A 22,016-nucleotide genomic window follows, 5' to 3' on the forward strand; every position below is an offset into this window, starting at 1 on the left:
AAAGTCAATGGGGAAGCTGGCAGGAAGTAGAAAATCATTCCTGTTCCCACAGTTTTACCTGCCCACATTCTTTAGTGCTTGCCTGCAGCATCTGCTGGCCTACCTGCCTGGGACGCCTGCCTCTTTAACAACCTGTATGGTCCTGGGATTACAGTGACAACTGGGACTACAGGATTGATGTTGCTAAACTTAGCAGTTATGTGGCATCATACTTTACAGCCGCACTGCTTAGTGAAAGAAATTCTGGTCCCAATTATCATTATAACCCAAGGACTACTTGCATTTTGTTTACCAAGGTTTTTGAAATAACATTAAGAAAGATCATCATATTTTACACGGGTATCTTACCAAGGACAGAGCAAAATAAAATATGTGTGCCAAGTATAATCTTTTAGTTACTAAAGAACCACATACTCAACCATTACATAGGCACAGAAAAGTTCTCTACAAATGCTCCAAAGGGGAAAAAGGTTCACACAGTTTTCCAATTCCTCCTAATCAGTCATCCAGTAAAACCTGATGGTTTTACTGATGGCACCAGCAATTTGGGCACTTGGCAACTGGTTCTTATTTACAATTGGTTGTAGCATACTGTGGTCATGTGATTACGATTTGCAACCTGTTTTGCTGGTTTCTGGCAATCGTCCATCAGGGAAGCTGGATTTGTTTAACAACCACTTGATTCACTTAATGACCACAGTAATTTGCATTATGATTGCCATAAAAATAGTCATAGAACCATGACTATGACTTTTTACAAACTGTACAAACTCCTAGTGTTAGAATTGTGCCCCATTATGAAAGTAGCAAAAGTAGGTTGCTAATCCAATCTAATGCATTGGAACACCTCCTGAAAATAATTCAATAGTATTCTATTAAAGAGATATGGTTGTTATTTTTCAGGAGGTGTTTATATGTATTGAATGAAGATGGTCTGTTACCAGGCTTATTTTTAACAAAATCTTAGTCCAAAATTGCTTTCAAGCAATGTGCTACTTTAAGAGAAAGCAGCAAGTCTCAAATGAGGCTCAGAGTATAGCAGACAACTGTCAAAGCCTTCCAATTCAAAAGATATCAGGCCAGGTAGTGGTCAAAAAAAGTCAGACTGACAATCAAAAATGGTTACCTTTCTGTTCCTAGCTCTTCATTCCGAAAAGGGGGAAATAGACGAAGGAAGCGGAAAATGATGTAGCTTTATGATTGGCAGGTTTTGTTTTCACCCAGAGAATGTTATGAAGAATTTACTTTCATTTACAATTGCAATGTTTGGTGTGGGACGAAGAGTGGGGGTGGGGGGAGAGCTATGCCTAAATAAATACTTACACATTATTTATTTATATAAATGGGTTATTTTAATGCAAATTGTGCAGAAGACAATCTATCCTCCAAATATTTATGGATTTCCTTTGTACAAACCCCATGGCTTTTATCTGAGTGATATTTTGTAACATTGGCCGTAACATTGGTGCCATTTTCATAGAAACTCCAAATGAAACAACCAAATAAAGCATAGTATCTCTTAATACTTCCAGACAACAAATGTAGCATATACAACAGACACTGCAACTAAAATCTGGCAGGCTTCATCCTCTCCAGAAGGCTAACTATGCAAATTTTAACCCATTTTTGATAGAAAGATTACAGCCATTTGTTTCCCTACATTCCCTTCCCACTTATAAAGAAATGAAGTGACATATTAACCTAAAGCAAGTCACAACTGATGTGATCTGCGCTAAATGTCCATTTTCAGAATTTCTGAAATGAAAAAATACAAACGAATATTTATGCTGCTCATTTTACTCTTTCAACTGCATAACTGTATTGTCAGAATGTGGCAGGAATCTGTATCTATGATCCTAAGTCAAACAGCTGATTTTACATATACGGCAGAGACACTTAATGTGCAAGCAAATTCCTTTTGATCATAAAACAAATTGCTCTTCCTCACTGCATCCTGAAAGTGCTAATACCCCATGCTGATGCCAGCTGGACCAAAACAGAAAATTCTGTTTGGGTTGGAATGTTTCATCCACAGATTATTGCTCTGGACTGGTTACTTTGACCTTACACTCAACAATTTCTCTGCTGCTATGCCCTCCCCCTAGAAAACAACTGCTAATCATTTTCCTTTATCTACATGGGTTTTATTGAATATATACTGTATGCTTCTTGAAAAAAAATGAATATATATGAAGGCTAAGCAACCAGATTTAAAATACAAATTCCTTTCTTGCATTTTAAGGGTTTCATTCACTAATCTCTGCTACAGTTACTATTATAATAGTGTTCCAGTAGCACAGTGGTTATAACTTTTGTCTGACATATAAGGGAATAATGAGTTCAAATTATAGCTGATTTTTTTTTTTAAAAAAAATATTATTTTTCTTTCTGTGAGCTATCCACTTTATTTATTTTATTTTTTTAAAAAAATCAGTTCTCCTGTATCTCAGTTAATTTCTGTTTCAACCTAAAGTTAACGCTGTTTCACTGCAACTTCCATTTAATCCAAATGAGTAAATACTGAAAGGACTTAATCACTGCATTTACCATGTACAATGAAGAAAACTGCACCACTGCTCCTCTTCTTGATATGTCTCCAAGGGCCCCTCCCTCCAAGAAGAAAGAGTGCTCACCCATCAATCACTAGTCCCCCTAACCAGCCCTATCTCATCAGTTAGCATTCGAGTCACTTCCCTGTTGTTCCCTTGCTGCCCACCACTGTTAAAAGATTTCAGATTTTGGCCTTGGATCCAAAGCAGCCAATCACCCATTCGGCCTTCCGACCAGCTGATTGGGCAAAGGGGCCAGAGGGAAGCAGGAAAGAGTACAGAGACATGCCCTTCCCATCTTCCCTTGCACAGCACAACAAAAGTGTGGTCAGACACATTTCATGAAGTGGCCAAAGGCCATGGGAGCCATGGATCCTGGATCCTGGAAACATTCTATAAATTAGCCCATTTTAGATATCTTGATTCAAGAACTGTTGCCCTGTGATATACTATTTTGCCCAATTTTATGGCTACAAAGACACAAATACAAGACTTTTAGTAGTATATAGATAGCTAGATAAGATAGCTAGCTTAAGAAAGGCCTGCTTACATAGTAAAATCATTAGTATTTCAGATAAGAAGGTTTAATCTCCAAATTGTAGAGATATCATTATACAGTACATATCAATTTACTACATTCCATACCTGTCTGATGTCAGAAGCTAGAAAGAAGGGGGATTAGCCATATGGTTTAGCTCAGAGGTGTCAAACTGCCGGCCCATGGGCCGGATGCGTCATGCCGAAACCACGCCCACCCCATTGCCAGCAATGATGTCACGTGACATTGCGAATTTGACAATTTGAGCTAGATGCTGCTCACATAACAGAAAGAGAAAATAAGCTGACTTGGAGATACTATGTAAATACAAAACAATAAATTTATTCACAATAAGGTCCATGTCTGTTTTATCTGCCCAAGACTTTAAAAGCCCTCATAGAAAAAAGAAAATAGTAAAACTCTTCTCTGCAATGATTAAAAAAGGTGAGGCAATGTCATCACATATTTTGCTACTGGACCTATTGAAACAGTCACTGCAGCAGAAATTGGGAAGCCAAGTGTGGTATAATGCAAGAATACCCCCCTCCCCAATGCTATTACGGGGCTGAGGGAGCGTTCCTGCCACTATGTGCAGCAGCCCAAAACAGCAGAGGTGCCCAGAAGAAAGGAAAATGTGGCAGGCAAACCAGACAGCAAAGCTTGAACTGCCAGAAGCCAGAAAGCACTACTTCAAACAGAGAGGAAGAAAACAGAAGTTGAAGATGCAGTAGTCTGGCAGCAAACAAAGCACAACTTTAGCCATTCCTGCTTTGCAGAAATGGCTGTTATCCCACACTCATAATACTGTGGTGATTGTAGATGGGTAACAATATTTAAAATTATAATACAAATATCATAAAATCACAATGCATATCTGAAGCTTTTGGTGTACTTTTTAAAATAGATATTATGGAACTTTTACATATAAAGATTCTGTGCGCCTCATTTGTGAGTGCTACACAAGTAAGTATTACTACTTCTAATTACAGTAGTCCTTGATTTATGACCTATCATTTAACAATCATTCAAATTTAGGGCAGAAAGAGTGCTTTAGGGCCTGTAAAACACTTCCAGCTGTCATGAAATATCACAGTGTCCCTTCCTCCTCAGTCACATGAGTGCAATCTGGATATTTGGCAACCTGTTTGAACTTACAGCCAGTTTTTCCAACACCTTGTGATTATGTGATTGCAACTCAGAGTTTGCCAAGCTCAGCTCATACTCTGCAGATCACCAAAGGCAGTAGGAGACAACTCTTAATTAAACTGTCTTTGGGGTTATTCTCAAGAGAGAGACAAGACGGATATCAGTAGAATCTCTGCTTGCTACTGAAAGAAGATAAATATAAATTTATAAATATAAACTTTTCAAGAGGCAAATGAAGTAGGAGAGATTTTATTCTATGGTTTAGGGTCTTCAGAGAAAGATACAGGTCTCAAGGGAAGCAGAGTAGTTGCCCACCGTTGTGTTTGATTCTGTGATATCAATACAAATAGAACTAATTTTAAATTAAAACTGGGAGATCCAAAACTAAAGTTGTGATTTCAGCAAACTTACAGGACTGTCCAAGTTTGCAGAAACTAAAAGGAAACAAAATCTAGGCTCCTCCAATAGCTTCAGGTAAATGGGTATGTACTTAATGTTGGGGCAACTGAGCCAGGTAATATTATGGGAATCAGTTGGAAGTTAAAATGTAAAATAGGAAATTGCTTGAGTTCTTAATATCTTATGTACAATTTTGATACAGAATGGTCCACTATTTGTCATTCTGTGAAATGCAGGGCATGGGTGTGTACAGTGTGTGTGTGTGTGGGGTGTGTGTGTGTGTGGTGTGTGTGTGTGTGGTGTGTGAATATCGTGTGAAGTATTAAAAGGGAAGAGTATTTTTTTTTCTTTTTCCAATTTTCAGAAATCCAAACCTATAGGATATTAACATCCTCAACAGATAGTCAGCCACATCTAAATCACAGCTTTTTAATGCCACAGAGAAAGATTTTTGACCAGTGAGAAATGAGAATCCTTTCCCTTCTTCCCCTTCCAGATCTTCCTTCTTGTCATAAAATTCAAATAGTGCCGAATGGCTTTGATTGCAAGATTCTATAATATGTATTGGCAATGAAATACATAAATCTTAAAAATTACCTCAAATATGAGAAGTTTTAGAAGGCCAGACCCTTTATTTAGCCATCTTTATTAAAAGAAAGGTGTGGGAACATTATCAACAGATTTTATGGGCATGTTTCTAAGTTTAGCAGAGGTAAGATGATTTGAATGACAAGTAAACAGTGCTACTCTTCACAGTGAATCTTTTCTAAACCTTTCCTGTTCCCCCACCTTCTCAAAAAACCACCTCCACTCAATTATTTTTAATAACTGGTCTGCTTTCTGCAGCACACCCTTGTAGTTACACCGACTTGTAAATCTTATTGTCTTCGGATCTTTGGGCTTAAGTAGGAAATTCCACTAAATGATTTTTTCATCTCAGAAAAAAGAAGCAAAAAAAGTCAGCTCTCTTTGTAAAAAGATTTGTGTCCATGAGACTCCTAAACTAATGAAAGCCCTCCCGTGGATTAATAAAGTGAGCTATTTTTATCAAGGGCAAACAGAAATACTAGCTCCACTCCAGGCACATAATGTGAATTTCTGTGCTTTGTTAATCCACTTCTTATGGCTCAAGCGCATGTTGCTGCTATTCAGTATATGTTTTCAATTTTTTCTTTTTGGGTCTTCCATCTTCTTCCAAGCAGTCTTTTTAAAAACCAAAGATATAAAATTTGTGGTATAATTTCTACAAATTTAGGTATAAACAGCATTATTTCATATTTTTTTTAAAAAAAAAAAGTAAAAAAAAAAATCCTGAGACTTAATTATGGCTACAACTAAGAATTTGTTTTATTTTTTGCTTATATAGATTTCAAAGCTGGAAGCACTGATTAAATGGGAATTATTTCATATATTCATCAACCTGGAGTCCAATGGGGAGAGTGTTTAAATGGGTGTTCTCCCACAATCTTGTTTTTATTATTTTATTTATCTTGTTCTTATTTATTTTTTAAAGTTTTTATTAGATGTGATTTTGTTTTAACTTCTGATTGTATGCTATCAAAGTCACGGTTAGTGAGATGGGAGGCTACATAAATATATCAAACAAACAACCTAGTCTACTCTAGTCTAATCTATTTTACTGTGCACCTTTCATGATTCATAAGACAATGGGGGTCTCTTCCAATGAACAGTTGGCAAAATAGTTTATCTTTATTTTCAAAAGCTATAACTGATGGTGAATTTTTCTGCCAACATTATTTATGGTATCAACACTTTTGGTATTAAATATCAATGGAGATGTCTTTCTTTTCACATTCTTTAAGTATTTGGTGAAAACCATAGTTAATATGATTATTTTAAAAAGCTTAATATGTTTTTTCCTCAAAATATTAACTAAATCAATATAATAATCCTTTAAGTGGTGGGATTTCTTAAAATCCTATTTCTTTACAAAATGTGCTTATATGTCAGATATGAATGAAACATTAGATTATTTGAATTTTCCCTTAACTGAGACAGACTGTAATGGCCTCTTTCTGTTCATTCTTACCTTCTCCTTAATTTCTACTTCTAAATCTTTTTCCCATACTATTTTAAATCATGTTTGAGAGTTTTGCAGTTATTTGTAAAATTATCTGGCAGATGTTTGAAGCTCTTTCCTAAATTTGTGATGTAGTAATTTGCATATGTTCTTCAAAAGCTGTGAGCTTTTTAGTGTTTATGACATTAAACTGTCAGAAAACATATAGTATTTTATGAATCTGTATCCAAAATATGAATATATATTTCTATTTTTTTCAACTGGTTTCCAAATATTAGGTTTTGGTTAATGTAAAAAAGCTATATAATACTGGTCCTCCTTCTTTGAATTTTAGATATCGACATAGACACAGTTTTCATATATGTGGAGAAACAGATGTCCAACTATAAAAGTAAGGTCTGGGGAGGGAATGGGGTCAGTATCCTCAAGTATTACACATAAGAGTGAATTTCATCCAAAGTATGGTTCAATATTTGAAACCATCTAATGGAGCAACACATCTCATTAATTAGTAAGACAAGTCATATTTGATTCCAAGAGTTCCATCTTTCACAATACCAAAAGTACATTTTAGATTGATTTCTTATCAATGAATAGTACCATGGCTATGGTACAGCAAAATGCAGCCAATGGATACAATAGAGAAATATAATTGTTTGGTTCTTCTGTCATTGCAAAATAAGTTTCAAAATCTATGAAAAACAATAATTTGCAAATTGTTAAGAGGTGGATTTTGTTTTGTGGCTGTTTCACAAAGTCTGCAAAAAACCCATAGCTATTTCTTTGAAAAGAAGTATTTTGAATATGTCCCACATCTTCTGAAGTACTTCCTTTTAACAGTGCTAATAATTTTTAACATGTTTCTCAATAACTAAGCGTTTATTCTGATGGATTTTTAATATAGGATCCTGAGATCAAGTTCAACTGAACTCAAAGTTTCTAAAATAAAATGGGTAAGATCTCATACAGATTTCCTAATACTATATTATGTGTTAAATTAAATAGTTATATAAGCTGCAATTTTTTAGGTAGCAGCATTATAGCAACAACCAATATATATAAAGACAAATATGCTACCAATATATACAGAGACAGTTTAGTGTAATGGTTAAAGCATCAAGCTAGAGACCAGGGAAACTGTGAGCTCTAGAATGATACAATCATTTTTTATTCATTTTTTATTCTATGTCTCTATTTCACCCTACAAACCTCTTTAAGCACTCAATCCCATGATGTTCAACATAACTTTTATGCTTCTTCTAACAGGATAGAGGGCAAATTTGGTGTAGTACTTAAGCCTTAAGGCATCAAATTAGAAACCATGACTTCTAGTGCCAACATTAGGTACAAAGACAGTTGGGTGACCTTGGGGCTTGGGCCAATCACTTTCTCTCAGCCCTGGGAAGGAAGTAATGGCAAACCAATTCTGAAAAACCTTACCAAGAAAACTGCAGGGACTTGTCTAGGCATTCTCTGAGAATTGCACACAATTGGACAGAAGAATATGTATGTATATTTGCATTTATGTATGTGCTATCACATATAATTCAGGCTGGTTTGGGAGGATAGTTTGTGCATACTAAACCATAGACATATCAAAAACATATGCACACACACGTTGAATACAGTACTTTCACATATGTATTTAAATTATATTTGCCTTGTTGTACCTTTTATACCTTTGTGTTAGTGTCTTAATTTTCCTAGTTTCTTCAGTGTTCACATATAAGCTTATAATAAGGTCCATAAATAAAGCAATCAATGAGATATATTTGGAACAAGCAACCATTTTTCAAATATTACAAAATCTAATACACCAATGGTACCTCTTAGTTTTCAATTTTATAAAACCTTAACCAATTCACTAAGACAGACTGCTGGCTAGGAAAGCTCCAGAGGTTTGCCTTATAAAAATATTTATATGCTTCCTGTCATTGGAAAATCACATTCAAGAATCCCCAAAGAGTATGATGCAGGCCATTAATTTGTTGACTGTTCCTGAGATTCCCAAGATAAAGGAGAAAGGCAGTAAGATTTGAAAGAAACTGACAAAAATCTGAGGCAGGTGGCAATTTATTGAGAGTGACAGTTGGAACTCGCAGATATCTGCATCTATGGAGCAGGGCAGAGTCAAAACAGGGAAAGATTGCTACAGCATCTTTTTCTATAGAAAATAAAAAGTTAGAATCCTTCTAGCCATGCCTCCAGAGTAATACCTTAGTAAAGGCAAGTTGGCTGAGGAATTCTGGGAGTTGAAGTCCACAAGTCATAAAAGGGCCAAGTCTGAAGACCCCTGCCTTAGTAGAACTCTTTGGTTTCACCATGAGGAGAGGACTACTATATGGCAGCAAAGAATTAGGGTCTTTGCTGCTGCTTGCATAGTATTGGGCATCTGGATTTTTGCAACATATCTGGTAACATTACAGTACTGAAATGATAAAACAGATTCTAAACCTGCAATTCTAGTTTAACTAGGAAGATGTAGCTTATATTATTTTTCCAGGTAACTGTACAATACCTGTATTAAGCCTGCCATTCTCCATATGGCTTGAAAGAAAACGTGAAATTTTAAAATTTTCCTCAAGGAAAGGAATCAACGCACAGTGGCTGGGTTTGCACATTATGCTAATAATGTTTTTTTTTCAGATTGTGCTAATAATATGATTTATTTGGTTTTGAGTTAATGTGAAATCTGAACTCAACCATTCTGATAACACATAATTTATATTAGTATGTGTGAACATTATGGTTTGTTCAACAGACCATGTTTTTTAAAGGATCAAGCTTAGTCCAGATACACCAGGATGTTAATTATGCTCTGCTTTCTAGGAATATACAACTTCGGTATGCATACGGAACAACTATCATTTTAACTATTTATGTTCGTATTAGAATTCTTTGTGTTGTAATGGGCCAGAGTACTGTTCTCTATTAAAAAATATCAACAGCCAAGCAATGAATACATTTGCATGGGAACTGTTTGATCAGTTTTCACAATGACCAGAAAATACCTGAAAACATAGCAGAAGGTAAACTTTCTATTCTCTCAGTGAATGATAAAATTTAGGTGGCAACTTCATTGCATTCATCATGGTACAAAGAATTTCGTATGGAATAGAGTAAATATTCTAATTAAGTTCCCTTTTTCTTCACACAAGCCTACTATGAAGTCAGCTTTCACCTTTCACTATTCTAGTATTAAAAGTGTTTTCCTTCTTCTCCCAAAAGAAATCTTGCTGTATGACCAATCTAGAATTCTTCATTAATATGATTGATATTGCAACCTGGGACTGGGGTCTGCCCCAGGGCAATTCTCTTTCTGGTGGCAGGAGAGTCGAATTATATCAAGCCAGGCCCCTCCCTTTGCTTGCCAGGACCTCAATAGCATGATGGTGTTCTATTTGATCAGAGAACTACTGATAGCTGGAAAAGAGAGTCTTCCCTCTTGCCAAACCTTAGAGGAATTGCAAGAAAGTGAGGAGAGACCAATTCTTTCCCTGAAATGTTTCATGGAGCTTCTTTCTACAGCTGGAGATCTGGTGGGAAAAGAATCGTCTCTCCCCACTTCTCTTGTTAGGATGGGGTTTGGGTGGCAAGGAAGCTGACTGTTTACTTCCCAGATTCTGATTCTGCAGAAATGTAACTGAGCATCTAGCAGAGAAAGAATCAACCAGCAATTGCCAGCCAGACATGCCCACCCTCCCCACCCATCCCCCGCACCAAAATCTGACCAGGTCCTGTGAAGAGGGGGAATTAGATGAATTAGGATCTCACTTCATCTCACAACCTCACAATGGAATTCAGGTTATTGTGTTATAGTTGTGAAATAAGTACCAAATCCAGAGAATCCTCCCCTTTTCTGATCAATATCCCCTCCATTAATGCAACAGTACAAGATAACAGGAGTTCCTTTCTGAATTTCCTACATCATTAGATTAAAGGATGTATTAGTATTAATCCATTCTATATTTCCCTTTTTCTTGCCAAGAAAACTACAGAGACCCAGACATGGCCATGAAGTCAGCAAGAGTCACGTTCAGCCTGATCTAATCTTGACCCTTCACAGTAATTGTGGCTAAATTCATGGGGGGAAGATATGCATGCTGGACATGTCACTGTTACAAGAGGAGAGGTCTTGTCCCAAATAGAAAGGACTGCCTCACTGCAGCAAGAAGTTCCAAAGACATCAGACTCTCCTTTATCTAACACAAATCCATTCTTCTCTATCTCTTCTTCACACACGTTCATATTCACAGTTTCACTCACTCCCTGCTCCTCACAGCAATTTAGCTTTTAGAGAACTTCCACTGCCCCCAATAGAGGTTCATGGACATGCAGGCAATTTGGAAGGAAATCCCAATACTCCAGAAAATAAGCCCTGTCAAAGAATTCTCTTTGTGTTACAGCTAGGCCTTTTAAAAATCTAAATGCAGCCGTGGAAGATTTCTTTTGATGAGTTCTTAATGGGGGAGAAAGAGGTTACCCTTCCTGAATAGTAAAACCTGTTCCTAAATCGCACACATTAAAATCAGACTTTTTAAAATCTACATGCTGTGTGGGAAGAAGAGAAGCTCTTCCCCCCCCCCCCCCATAGCTGCTAATGGAAGATGTGGGTGCTCCATTTTTGTTTTTAAATGGTGCTTTTCAAAAAATGCTCTAGGTTCTCTGCTCTAGGTTGAGTGATACTTCCATAAGTTCTGTGAAAATATCTTTCTAACAACATTAGCAGCTTCCATAAAGAAAGAGAACGCTTTCATACAACAGTTTTTAAAATTTGAATATTTCCAATATGATATCATGAATATATCTCTGAAAAATATCCAGTGACATTTAGTTGTCTTTAACAACAAGGCAAATAAAATCAGAGAAAGCATCACAGTCAACTTGACTCCTACGTATCCATTAAGGCTCCAGTTCTCTTCAAATGTTGACTGATGAAGCTCCCCGCTTTCTAGTGAGTAATTAGAGTGATATAAATGCTTAGGACACAATATAAATCATATTTATCCATTTATATTGATATCTGAGTAACAGAAATAAAGTTAGATGCATAAAAAGCATGTCACATTTAGCTTTGATTCCTTTTAAAAATAGCAAATGTGGGGATTACATCTGAAGAAGAGAAAGAAAAATACCCCTAATCTAGTGATCTCTATTAGATTTTCATAAGCAAGGAATAGTAAACCTTTCCACAGAAGTATAGGACTCATATTAGTGCAGCATATTACCTGAATCCAATTGCCCAGCAGCTTTCTTAATTTTGTGCAGAAATCTGAATGAAAAGCTACACTAAAATTCTTGAAATTTTCTCAACCAAACAATCTTAAAGGAGGAGGCAGGGGCCTGTCTTCTTGGATATTTGCCCTGTTTACTAATATGACAAATACAGACACTGCCACAAGTATTGGCATATCTCCATTAAAAGAAAAATAGGGACTTTTATGTTATCTTTCAAAAGTGGGGTCTTCGTGGCTATTTACTTATGTCAGTTTCAACTTAATTCCCAATGAGTTCGGATTCTTTGGGGAAAAGTGGAGGAATACCAATGCTTTTGGCCACATCTGTAAGATTAATCAGAGCTTTGGTTTAATTAGTTCTGTGTGGTTCAATGCTCAGCTTTCAAAACAACATTTTGAAAATAGCACTTTTAAATTTTGAGACTGGATCTCAGTGTAACAAGAGGAGATTTCTTTTGGTGAGTTCATTATTGGGGAAGAAAGAGTTAACCCTTCCTGAATAGTAAACCTCTTCCTAAACAGTGCAATCAGGCTTCCCAATCTTTAGTCTGGTACTCAGGCCACCATTTAGATCCTAGCTGAGAAAATGACCAAGTGGTATGCTACACTGTTAAATATTTACTATTTCACTAAATGTATCCAGATGATGACAATTTGCTAAATCTTCGGCATCCCGATTTTTCCCCCGTTTTCCAAACTTTTAGAACCCTCTTCAAATCATTCCAGCATCCCCAATTCCTGAACAACCATCTATTTTCACTGCAAGAAAATATACCAGATCTCAACTTCAACATACCTTTGAGTAATGCTTCTGCCAATTTTATTATTTCTTGACCTCTCTGGGTAGATATTAAACGACGTGCTCAGCTGCTGTTTGATCATTATTTTTAAATTGCTCTCCAATAAGCCAATTTCTTCTTTCTCCAAATATTTCCTGTGTAATTCTATTCAAGACTTGAATCTGTCCAATACTCCTTATGACTTAGAATCTGCCAGTTTGTAAGCCAACGTGAAACAATATAGCATAGCTTTATGACACGCATGTTGTTGCCAGGTGCAAAGTAACAGAGCAAAGAAAAATTACAACCCACAGGACTGAACATAGCAAAAGTATAGTGGAGCATACTCAAGTATAACTTAAGTGACATTAGGTCTTTACTTGGATAGAACTAGAAATGGATTAATCTACAAACAGGCATTGATAGCTAATTATTTTGAATATCTGTAATTAGGTGCTTTGGAGGGAGGGGCTTAAGCTAAAAGCTTTCTGAACACCAAGTAGAGGGCTTGCACTGGAAGAATTTTGACTTTGGAAAATATAAACCATTCCTTTCTAAGATTTTCTCCACAAAGAAGGGAGATTGATATCTTAGTGTACCTCATACTTTTAAAAGCTTTTTAACACATAGGCAAAAGATCATTGCATGATTATTATGACCATCTACGGAGCGTAACTAGGATACCAAATGTTTTCTATTGCCTTATTATTTTACAAAACACATACCTGTTAATTAGCCTCTTAAATTTAGTTCATCTTAATGTAATTTGTAAATTACATAACCATGAGTCAAATTAATGTAGCTGTGTAGGGGGAAAAAACATTGCATACAGACAAGTTCCCCATCTCAAAAGCATTTATTTAAGTCTGTTTCAAGTGAATATTGTAGTATATGAATTTGAGCAAAAATGTATCATTTGAACAGTTCCCATTATCTCCAAGTTATTGAAGATAAAAATTGGTCTCCGAGCTGAACTAAATAAAATAGCACAATGCATAATATCACTTCAGCTCTAGGAAACATCTACTGCAGTGGTGGCGAACCTATAGCACGGGTGCCAGAGGCGGCACTCAGAGCCCTCTCTGTGGGCACGCGCGCAGTTGCCTCTCTGTGGGCACGCGCGCAGTTGCCCCAGTCCTAGGCCTTTAGCTGGGTTTTATAAAACCTTTTCGCTTTAGGCCTCCGCCGTGTACAAAAAACAGGTTCAATCAATCAGTCAATTTCAACTTCTCGCAGGGAAAAAAAAGATCTTGCAAAGATGGAATTGATTGAACTTTTTAGTCCCACCCAGCCTGCCGTTACCACTGCAGCCACACCCACCCAATTGGCCACACCCACCCGGCACCCGACAATGCATAAGTGGGTTTTGGGTTGCAGTTTGGGCACTCGGTCTCTAAAAGGTTCGCCATCACTGATCTACTGTATAAACTAGTTAAATAGTTTTCTTCTGCATCAGTTGTAGGAATTTCTTCAACACATGGCTTTCACAAATAGTTTGAGTATTGCTGTACTAAGCTTGGTGATATTGATATATGTGTAGGAATGTGGAAAAAGTAGGGAAGTCTTGTCATTAAGCAAAATGTATTGTTAATGTAAAAAAAAATTCACCTTTGAAAAAAGAATGGGAAAACCTGAATGCAATTAGGTCAATTTCTGTTTTCAACATCTTCCAGGAAAGCAAATAAAGTTATTATTCATAGCTTTATATGTATGTGTCAATTATATCAATATTTCCAATGTCAAAATAGTCTATTAAAGATAACCAATACAATACACTTGAGTCAGCTCAGTTCCTGACATATGGAAACAAGCTACTCAGCAAACAGACATTCTTATGATGCCAGAAGAACATCACACTCTATTTGCAAAAAGCAAAACAAAACAACACCACAGTTACTAGAGATTCACTGTTGAGAGGAAACAAGATTAATAAAAACCTTTCCTAAACTGGTGTCTTCCAGAAGTGAGATGCAACCCATTTAAAGCATTAGGTTAGAAAAACTTGGAATATTGTGTAAATGTTGCCAAAGTTCACTTATCTCTTAGAATAATAAACAAAATGTATGCTTGAGGAATTCTGGAAACTGAAGTCCACAGTTTTGAAGAGCCCTGCTCTAAAGGAAGGATTTCAACAATAATCAGATATTTATATCACATGGATATTCCAGAACAAAGGTTCTTAAATTGACCAAATTACCCCTTTCCTGGTCTTCAAATGTCATTACTCACACATACAAAAGCCGAAATTCTTATTGTTTGGCAATCTCCAAGTGGATCCACCACTCACCAATTTAAGAACCATTAATATAAAAACAAATGGATGGACATTAGTGGGGAAAAAGGAGCTTTAGTATTCCTGGATGAAATATTAAAATTCTAGATGCATTTGAATCATGACCAGGAAGAACAAACACAAAACTCTAATTCAGTATTTATAAGAATTTATATCATATTGGTAGACGGCACTGCAAGCTATAACATCTGAAAATTCACCAAACTATTCATATCCACCAGTCTATAAAATGGATCTGAAGAAAAGTTAGAAGCCTGTATGATTCCAAATGTAATCAGGCAACGATATCACAGATGTGCTTTTGGCATTTACAATGTAGATCACTCTCTTCTTGCCCAGAATAGAAAACTGCTGTAACCATCACATCAGTTATAATCTGATACATACAGACATAGAAACTCAAAGAGGTATACATGGATTGGTTCACACACACCACCTGACATGTGGAAAAGAGAAAAGACTTTAACTCTAGAACAGGGGTGTCAAACTGCCAGCCCACAGGCCGGATGCATCATAACAAAATGGCGCCCATCCCATTGCCGGCAATGGCAAAATAGTCAAGATACATTGCAATACGTCACGTGATGTTGCAAGTTTGACACCCTTGCTCTAGAACAATTACTTCACCTTCTCTACACTGTAGCAATATAACAAAAATCATCTAACTACAAATAATCTTTGAGCTTCTGCTGAACAGAAGACCCTACAATCTATATTTAAATTTTTATGTTGGCTTGCTACTCTGTTCTTCTGATGTAAAAGAAGTATTTCTTTTGTGTAAATTTTAGAGATGTCTTCCCAAATGCTACCTGTCTTCATACATGTATACCAGTGATTTCAAACATTTTGGTCTTAGGGTCCTTTACATTCTTAAAAATGATTTTAAAAAAACCCTCAAAGCTTTGGTTTATGTAGGTCAGTGGTGGCGAACCTATGGCACGGGTGCCAGAGGCGGCACTCAGAGCCCTCTCTGTGGGCACCCGCACCATCGCCCCAGTCCTAGGCCTTCAACTGGGTTTTATAAAACCTTTTCGCTTTAGGTTTCCGCCGCCGTGTACAAAAAAAAGGTTCAATCAATCAGTCAATTTCAACTTCTTGCGGGAAAAAAACAGATCTTGCAAAGTTGGATTGAACTTTTTAGTCCCACCCAGTCTGCCGTTACCACCGCAGCAACACCCAGCCAATGGACCACACCCAGCCAATGGGCCACACCCACCCGGCACCCGATGATGCATAAGTGGGTTTGGGGTTGCAGTTTGGGCACTCGGTCTCTAAAAGGTTCGCCATCACTGATCTAAGGTATGGATAAAGGATAGGAAGACCATAATGAATATTAGGAGATGCAAAACAGATCTGAGTACTTTGGTGGATCACAAGCTGAACTTGAGCCAACAGTATAATACAGCTATCAAAGAAGAAAATGCAGTCTTAGGCTGCATAAAAGTATAATGTCATGACCCAAATAATTAATCATTTCTCTCTATTCTAGACGGTCAGACCATAACTACATTATTGTATTCAGTTCTGGGCACCACATCTTAGGAAGGAAATTGACAAAGTGGAACATATCCAAAAGAGAGAAATAAGATGACAAAGAAGCTGGGAGGAAAAAATGATGAAGTTTGAGAAGTTTGGGTATAGAAGAAAAGACTGTGAGGAGACATGATATCTGGCTTCAGATATCTGAAGGGCAGTCAGTCTGTTTAATTGAAAAGAATTCACTTGCCCCCAAGTAGGCTGTTCCATTATTGAACAGTGCTTACTGCTAGTACATCCTTCCTACTGTATACTGCAAACCTGCTTTCTTATCATTTAACCCTATATTTTCTTATTTTGTCTTCTAAAACTACTCTGAGCACTATAAATAATTTTATCTTAGATTTTAATACCAACCATATATTATAGATCTCCAAGATTTTTTAGAACATGTTATCACATGATACTTTATTTTTCCTTCAGTCTTCCTCACCATTCTCACTTCATTATTTTTGCACCCCTAATAGCATATATTATAGATCGATCATGCTCCGACTGAAATTCCTCCTAACTTTTATAATTGTTATTTACAAAAAAAATCACATAAACATGTACTCATTCCCAAATCTGAGTGAAGTTACCATACTAAAAGTGCACTATTATTTAAGGCTGTCTCTTTCATTGTTTCTTCCAGCTAAGTCATATATTATTGTTTTTGTGGGTTTTCCATATTTAAGTAAAAATGTAAGTCTTTGAAAAATTAAAATTTGAAGACAATAGAGTTTAATATGTCTCATTTTTACAATAGCATGATTGAACTTTTAATTTAAAACAAATAATATTAATTATTAGGAACATGAATGTGTGAATGAAGCCATCTGGTTTCCAACTTTACACCTTTATCTGATTAGACTTTGAGCTGAAAAGCCTTAGAAGCACAAAATGTTCAAAATTACTCTGTTAACATGCATGAAAATATTTTGTCAAACCATAAGTATTCAGCAGCTGTTACTGCTAAATCATGAAGATCTTGAGATGGTATTTGCAAAACAGTTCTTTACATTTGAAAAGATGAGGCTGGAAGCTCAGTCTCTTCCCAGATAATTAATGCTAGCTGGGCTGTTCATTTCTCTGAAGGGTGGGGACATCAGCTTATTATTCTTGCATCTTATTGTGTTAAGTGGTTATCTCCCTTTTCCTAACAACTACTGGCACAACCACAATACGTTTGCACTTAGGTTCAGTTTTCGGTGTTGTCTGGCTTATAAAACAATAAGTTTAACAGGATGAAATGATGTTGATTACCCTAATTTGTATTATACATGTATTTTTAAAACAGCATGCAGATTTTCATTTCCTATTAGACAAGTACAGATGGTGCACCTTTCAGTATTACCACCCACTCATGTAAAGAAAGGGGCAACATTAACTGGGGAAGAGTAACTGAACCATTTTCAGCCCCCTTTCCTTTCTTCCCACGCTGTTTAGGGGGAGAATGGAAGGAAGGATCTCCAGCAGCAGCACTGGAGAGGACTGTAAAGAAACCAGCCCAGGATATTCAACCAAGTCTGAATTGCTCTGCAAATCAGGCAAGTTCTCCAATGCCAGCAAGTGCAAACAAGATATCGGTGAGCCATCCCTCTTTTGGACAGTGATGCTTATAAGACTCTTACAGCCTTTTCTGCAGCCTTTCCTTCAACGTGCGTCTCTTTTAAGCCAAGGTCTGCTCAGTTGCTCTACAACTGCACCCTCTTCCCTCCACAACCAGCTGCACACCCACATCATTTCTCTTACCCCCACCTTCTCCAGTCCGGTGATCTTTAATCGGATTAAAATGGCATATTCCCCACCCACCCACCCCTCCATATTGCTGCCTTTGGCTATGCTATGTTTGGGAAATCCTGGAAGTTCTAGCCTCAGCATAATATCCGGAGGGCGCCCGGTTGGAGACGGCTGCTCCAAGGAAAACTAGAATTCGCGCCACCCCGCTTTCCACTGCTGTCTAGGAATGTGCAGGCATCGGCTTCTGGGCATCAGCGCGCTCTCTGTCTGCCTCGACCGGTGCTCCCCCGCCCGCGCTCCCCTGCACTCTGCTAGCGGAGGGCGCCCCGACCTGCATTGCCCCAAAGGGACAGTCGCCCTGCACCACCGGCCCCCCCCTCTCTCTTTTGCACGGGGCGCACGGGGATCAGTCAGCCGCGCCGTTTTGTCTAGGCAGCTGCTCTGCGTAAAAACACCCTCCGCCCCAGCAGACCGAAGACTGGCCAGCGCCACCGATCCCGGCACCCCCAGCCAGCCTCCCACCCTGCATCCCAGGAGCTTGCTCGATCCCGGGTTTTGCGCGCCCCCCCAAAAGAACGGGGCTTGCGGGGGTGTCTTCTTCCGCCTGCGCCTGCCCCGGCTCCCCCCTTCCCGTTCCCTTCCTTGTTGGCAGCGCCCCACGAACCCCCCTCGCCTCCTTACCGTCCCAGCTCTGACTCCAGGTCGTAATAATCCGTCAGGGTGTCCCTATTGGAGCCGTCGATCCAGAAATCCGGGCTAGCGGAGGCGGCAGCGGCGCCGGTGGCAGCACCTCCGACCCGGCCCGAGGTAGGGGCAGAGGCGAGCGTGCCGGTGGCGCTGGGGGTCGCCGAGGCAGAAGGAGGCGACGAAGACGCGGAGGAGGGCATGGTGACTTTGAGCATGCTGCGGTTGGAGGCGCGGCGGCAGCGGCGTTGGGGGTCCGCCGGGACTCGCCGGCTGTTCAGAAGCTGCGAGGAAACGAGAGGACAAAGCTGCTAGCGGCGGCTTCTCCGCTGCCACCCCCGCCTCCGGCTCTTCGAGCTGACGAGGGAAGCGGGAGGGGGAGGAAACTCTCGCGGGCTGCCTGAGGAAGCCGAGCTGACAAGCCAAACTTCTAGCCGGGCGCAGCGGCAGAAGCAGCCAGCGAGCAAACCTCTCCGGCTGCAGGGAGGGCGCGCTCTCAGTCCGGACGCGCGCGCCCGGGCACGCGCTCCCTTGTCTCTTTCCAAACGCGCCCTGCGCGCACAGACGGCGCTCTACAGTGGGGAATGGGATGGGGGGCGAGCTGAGGAGTCCCCCCACTAAGGGAAGGCCCGGGGAAATCACCTCCAAGGCCAGGAACGGTCGCAACCGAGCCCAGAGAGCAGAAGGACTCCAGAAATCACCTGGCGAGGGCAAGCTGCTATCCGAGGCAAGAGGGAGTTTTGCTCGCGGACAACTGTGTGCCAAAGGGTTGGACTTTGAGATACCAAATCAGTGGCAGGATTCAGAGGCTGCTTACGTCTTGGCAAAGCACCTGTTTTTCCTCCCTCCCCGAGGGTGTGTGTGTGTGTGTGTGTGTGTGCATGTAAGACACAGGCACCAGGAGAGGGAACCCCATTTGTGGTACCTCTTATTTCTGCTGGGTCTTAATGCATCCCGTTTTTCTTGCCAGAGAAGAGGAGACAGGACCAAGACCAGCAGTTTGTTTCTAGCTTCTTCTAAACCAGGCTAATCCCGCCTACATGGTCCTTCTAAACCAGGCTAATCCCGCCTACATGGTCCTTGAATTTGATGGTCCATTTGTGCTACTATTCCTGAACCCTTGTTATTTTTTTCAACAATAAAAGCAATCTGAGAACATCCTTGCTTTCCTTGATGGACTGAGGTTTCCCTATAACGCACTGCTAAACATAGTTTTAAGTTCTAGCATGGGACATCTTGCTTGGTGCTTGAAATACGACAGGGTGTTTGGAATTCTAGAACTAATGATTGAACCAGCAGCAGACAGAAATATGCTTTAAGAAACAGTGCACTGGAGTTTTAGCACTGTTTAAACTGTGCTAAAGGCATATCTTGTCCACTATCAAATTTGATATCAAATATCAAATATAAATTCAGTCTTAAGAAGGGTTAGCAGATATCTGAATAGGCAAAGGAGAACATGGGCAATTAGAAAGGAGAATAAATGGGAGGTTGGAAGAAAGACTTACTAGCTGATTAACTTTCTTAGCATCTGTGACAAAAATTGCACAAAAAAACAAAAAAAAAACACCCTACTTAGGCCTACATGTATATAAAATTACTTTTTCCAGCATCAGAAAGACTGATTTTTCAATCACAATATTTTTCCAATATATCTTTGTTTTTGAAAACTAAAAAGTAGCAATAAAATAGAATTGACTTCAACATGCTTTTCAAATTTTGCCATAGAAACATATAATGAGTCATGTGATCTACACACTAGAGTGATTGGAAGGGGTTGGACTAAACTGATTTCTGGAATCAAGTAATAAATAATGTAAATTGAGATGGTCAAGTCTGTTGATGGAAAAGTGAAAGAAACAATTTACAGAATCACAATACAATTTTGGATGACCCGTGTTGAAATGCCCCCCCAAGATATTCAAAAAGCTAGACAATGCTTGATTTTAAGGCTATGCCTTCTGATGGAGGATATAAGTACAAACAAGAGAACACGTCTTCCTTTTGTCCAGCCTCCAGTAAGCCTAGCCTGAAGCTTCATAATTATTATGCTTATGCTAATGAAACTTATTTACAAACATTAATTGGCTGTATCCACTCTACATTCCAGGTAAAAAAAATAAAATAAACAAAATGACTTCATGCTCCACAAGGACCATTAGATTAATTTGGCATAAGCATTTTGCATTATAGTTATCAAATACATTCATGTTTTCCTGAGGTTGGATATAATCTCTCACTGGGGCACATGCACACACAAAAGGGGTTAATAGTAAAGTCAAAACAATAACAGAAACATTAATGCCTGTATCAATTCAACATAAAGCTTTAAGACATGGTGAACCAATTGGAAATTTACATTATCAGTAGCTAACAGCCATCATAGAATTAATTCATAAAATTCATTAATACCTGCTGTAGGCAGGAAACTAATCTCAATTCAAATGTTTGTGGATGAAATATTTTTTTTTGATGAGTGGACGTCCCACATATTGTTTAGGGAATACATTTTAAATTAGAGTATTTCCCTATGTATTTAAGAGAAAGCTCAGACACTAACTTTTGTTGGAACTAGGGATGCAGCTGAACTGTATGAGAACATGGTAAAATCCTGAATTTGTTACATTCAGGGCAACTCAGACTTATTCTAAATAAAGGCCAAATCTTATGGGTTATTTGCCTTTAGTTCAGCACCAGGCATTCCTGCTGCTGAGCTCTGTTGAAACTGAGATTATGGACACAATAATGGCAATGCTAGAAATGAATGCAATGTAATGTGGCTTCCATTACAGATGTCAACAATATTGTGCTTTGCTGAGAGACCAGAAACCCTGGGAACAAAAGTAGTGGGAGATTCTGCTGCCTGACCCATTATCCCACAATTAATGAACGCTGCTACTACAGCTCTTCATTTCCCTGCCGGCAACAGATTTGGGTTGGAAAAAATGGACAAAATATGGGAGGGTGGAAATATCTTCTGGGTAAATTAGAGTCTTAATAGAGTAGCAGTAGGCAATGTGGTGTCATTATTGCTTCCTCCTGGTCTGCTAGCTCTCTGATTTTAACTCTTTAAAGTTCAAAAGATTAAATAG

General features: G+C 38.6%; 1 protein-coding gene across 1 annotated transcript in view; it reads right to left on the minus strand.

Annotated features, from left to right (window-relative positions):
* Positions 1–19,142, minus strand: part of LOC107296811 (calcium/calmodulin-dependent protein kinase type IV) — a gene marked incomplete at its 3' end in the record, with an annotated part of 33,063 nt that extends 13,921 nt beyond the window's left edge. The window contains exon 1 of the mRNA XM_029286153.1: positions 18,922–19,142. Within this exon, the coding sequence (XP_029141986.1) occupies positions 18,922–19,142 (221 nt within the window). The remainder of the gene's footprint in view (positions 1–18,921) is intronic.
* Between the last annotated feature and the right edge of the window lie 2,874 nt (positions 19,143–22,016).

This window comes from Protobothrops mucrosquamatus, unplaced genomic scaffold (assembly GCF_001527695.2).
Source record: "Protobothrops mucrosquamatus isolate PMUCROS unplaced genomic scaffold, P.Mucros_1.0 scaffold2985, whole genome shotgun sequence".
Lineage (NCBI taxonomy): Eukaryota > Metazoa > Chordata > Lepidosauria > Squamata > Viperidae > Protobothrops > Protobothrops mucrosquamatus.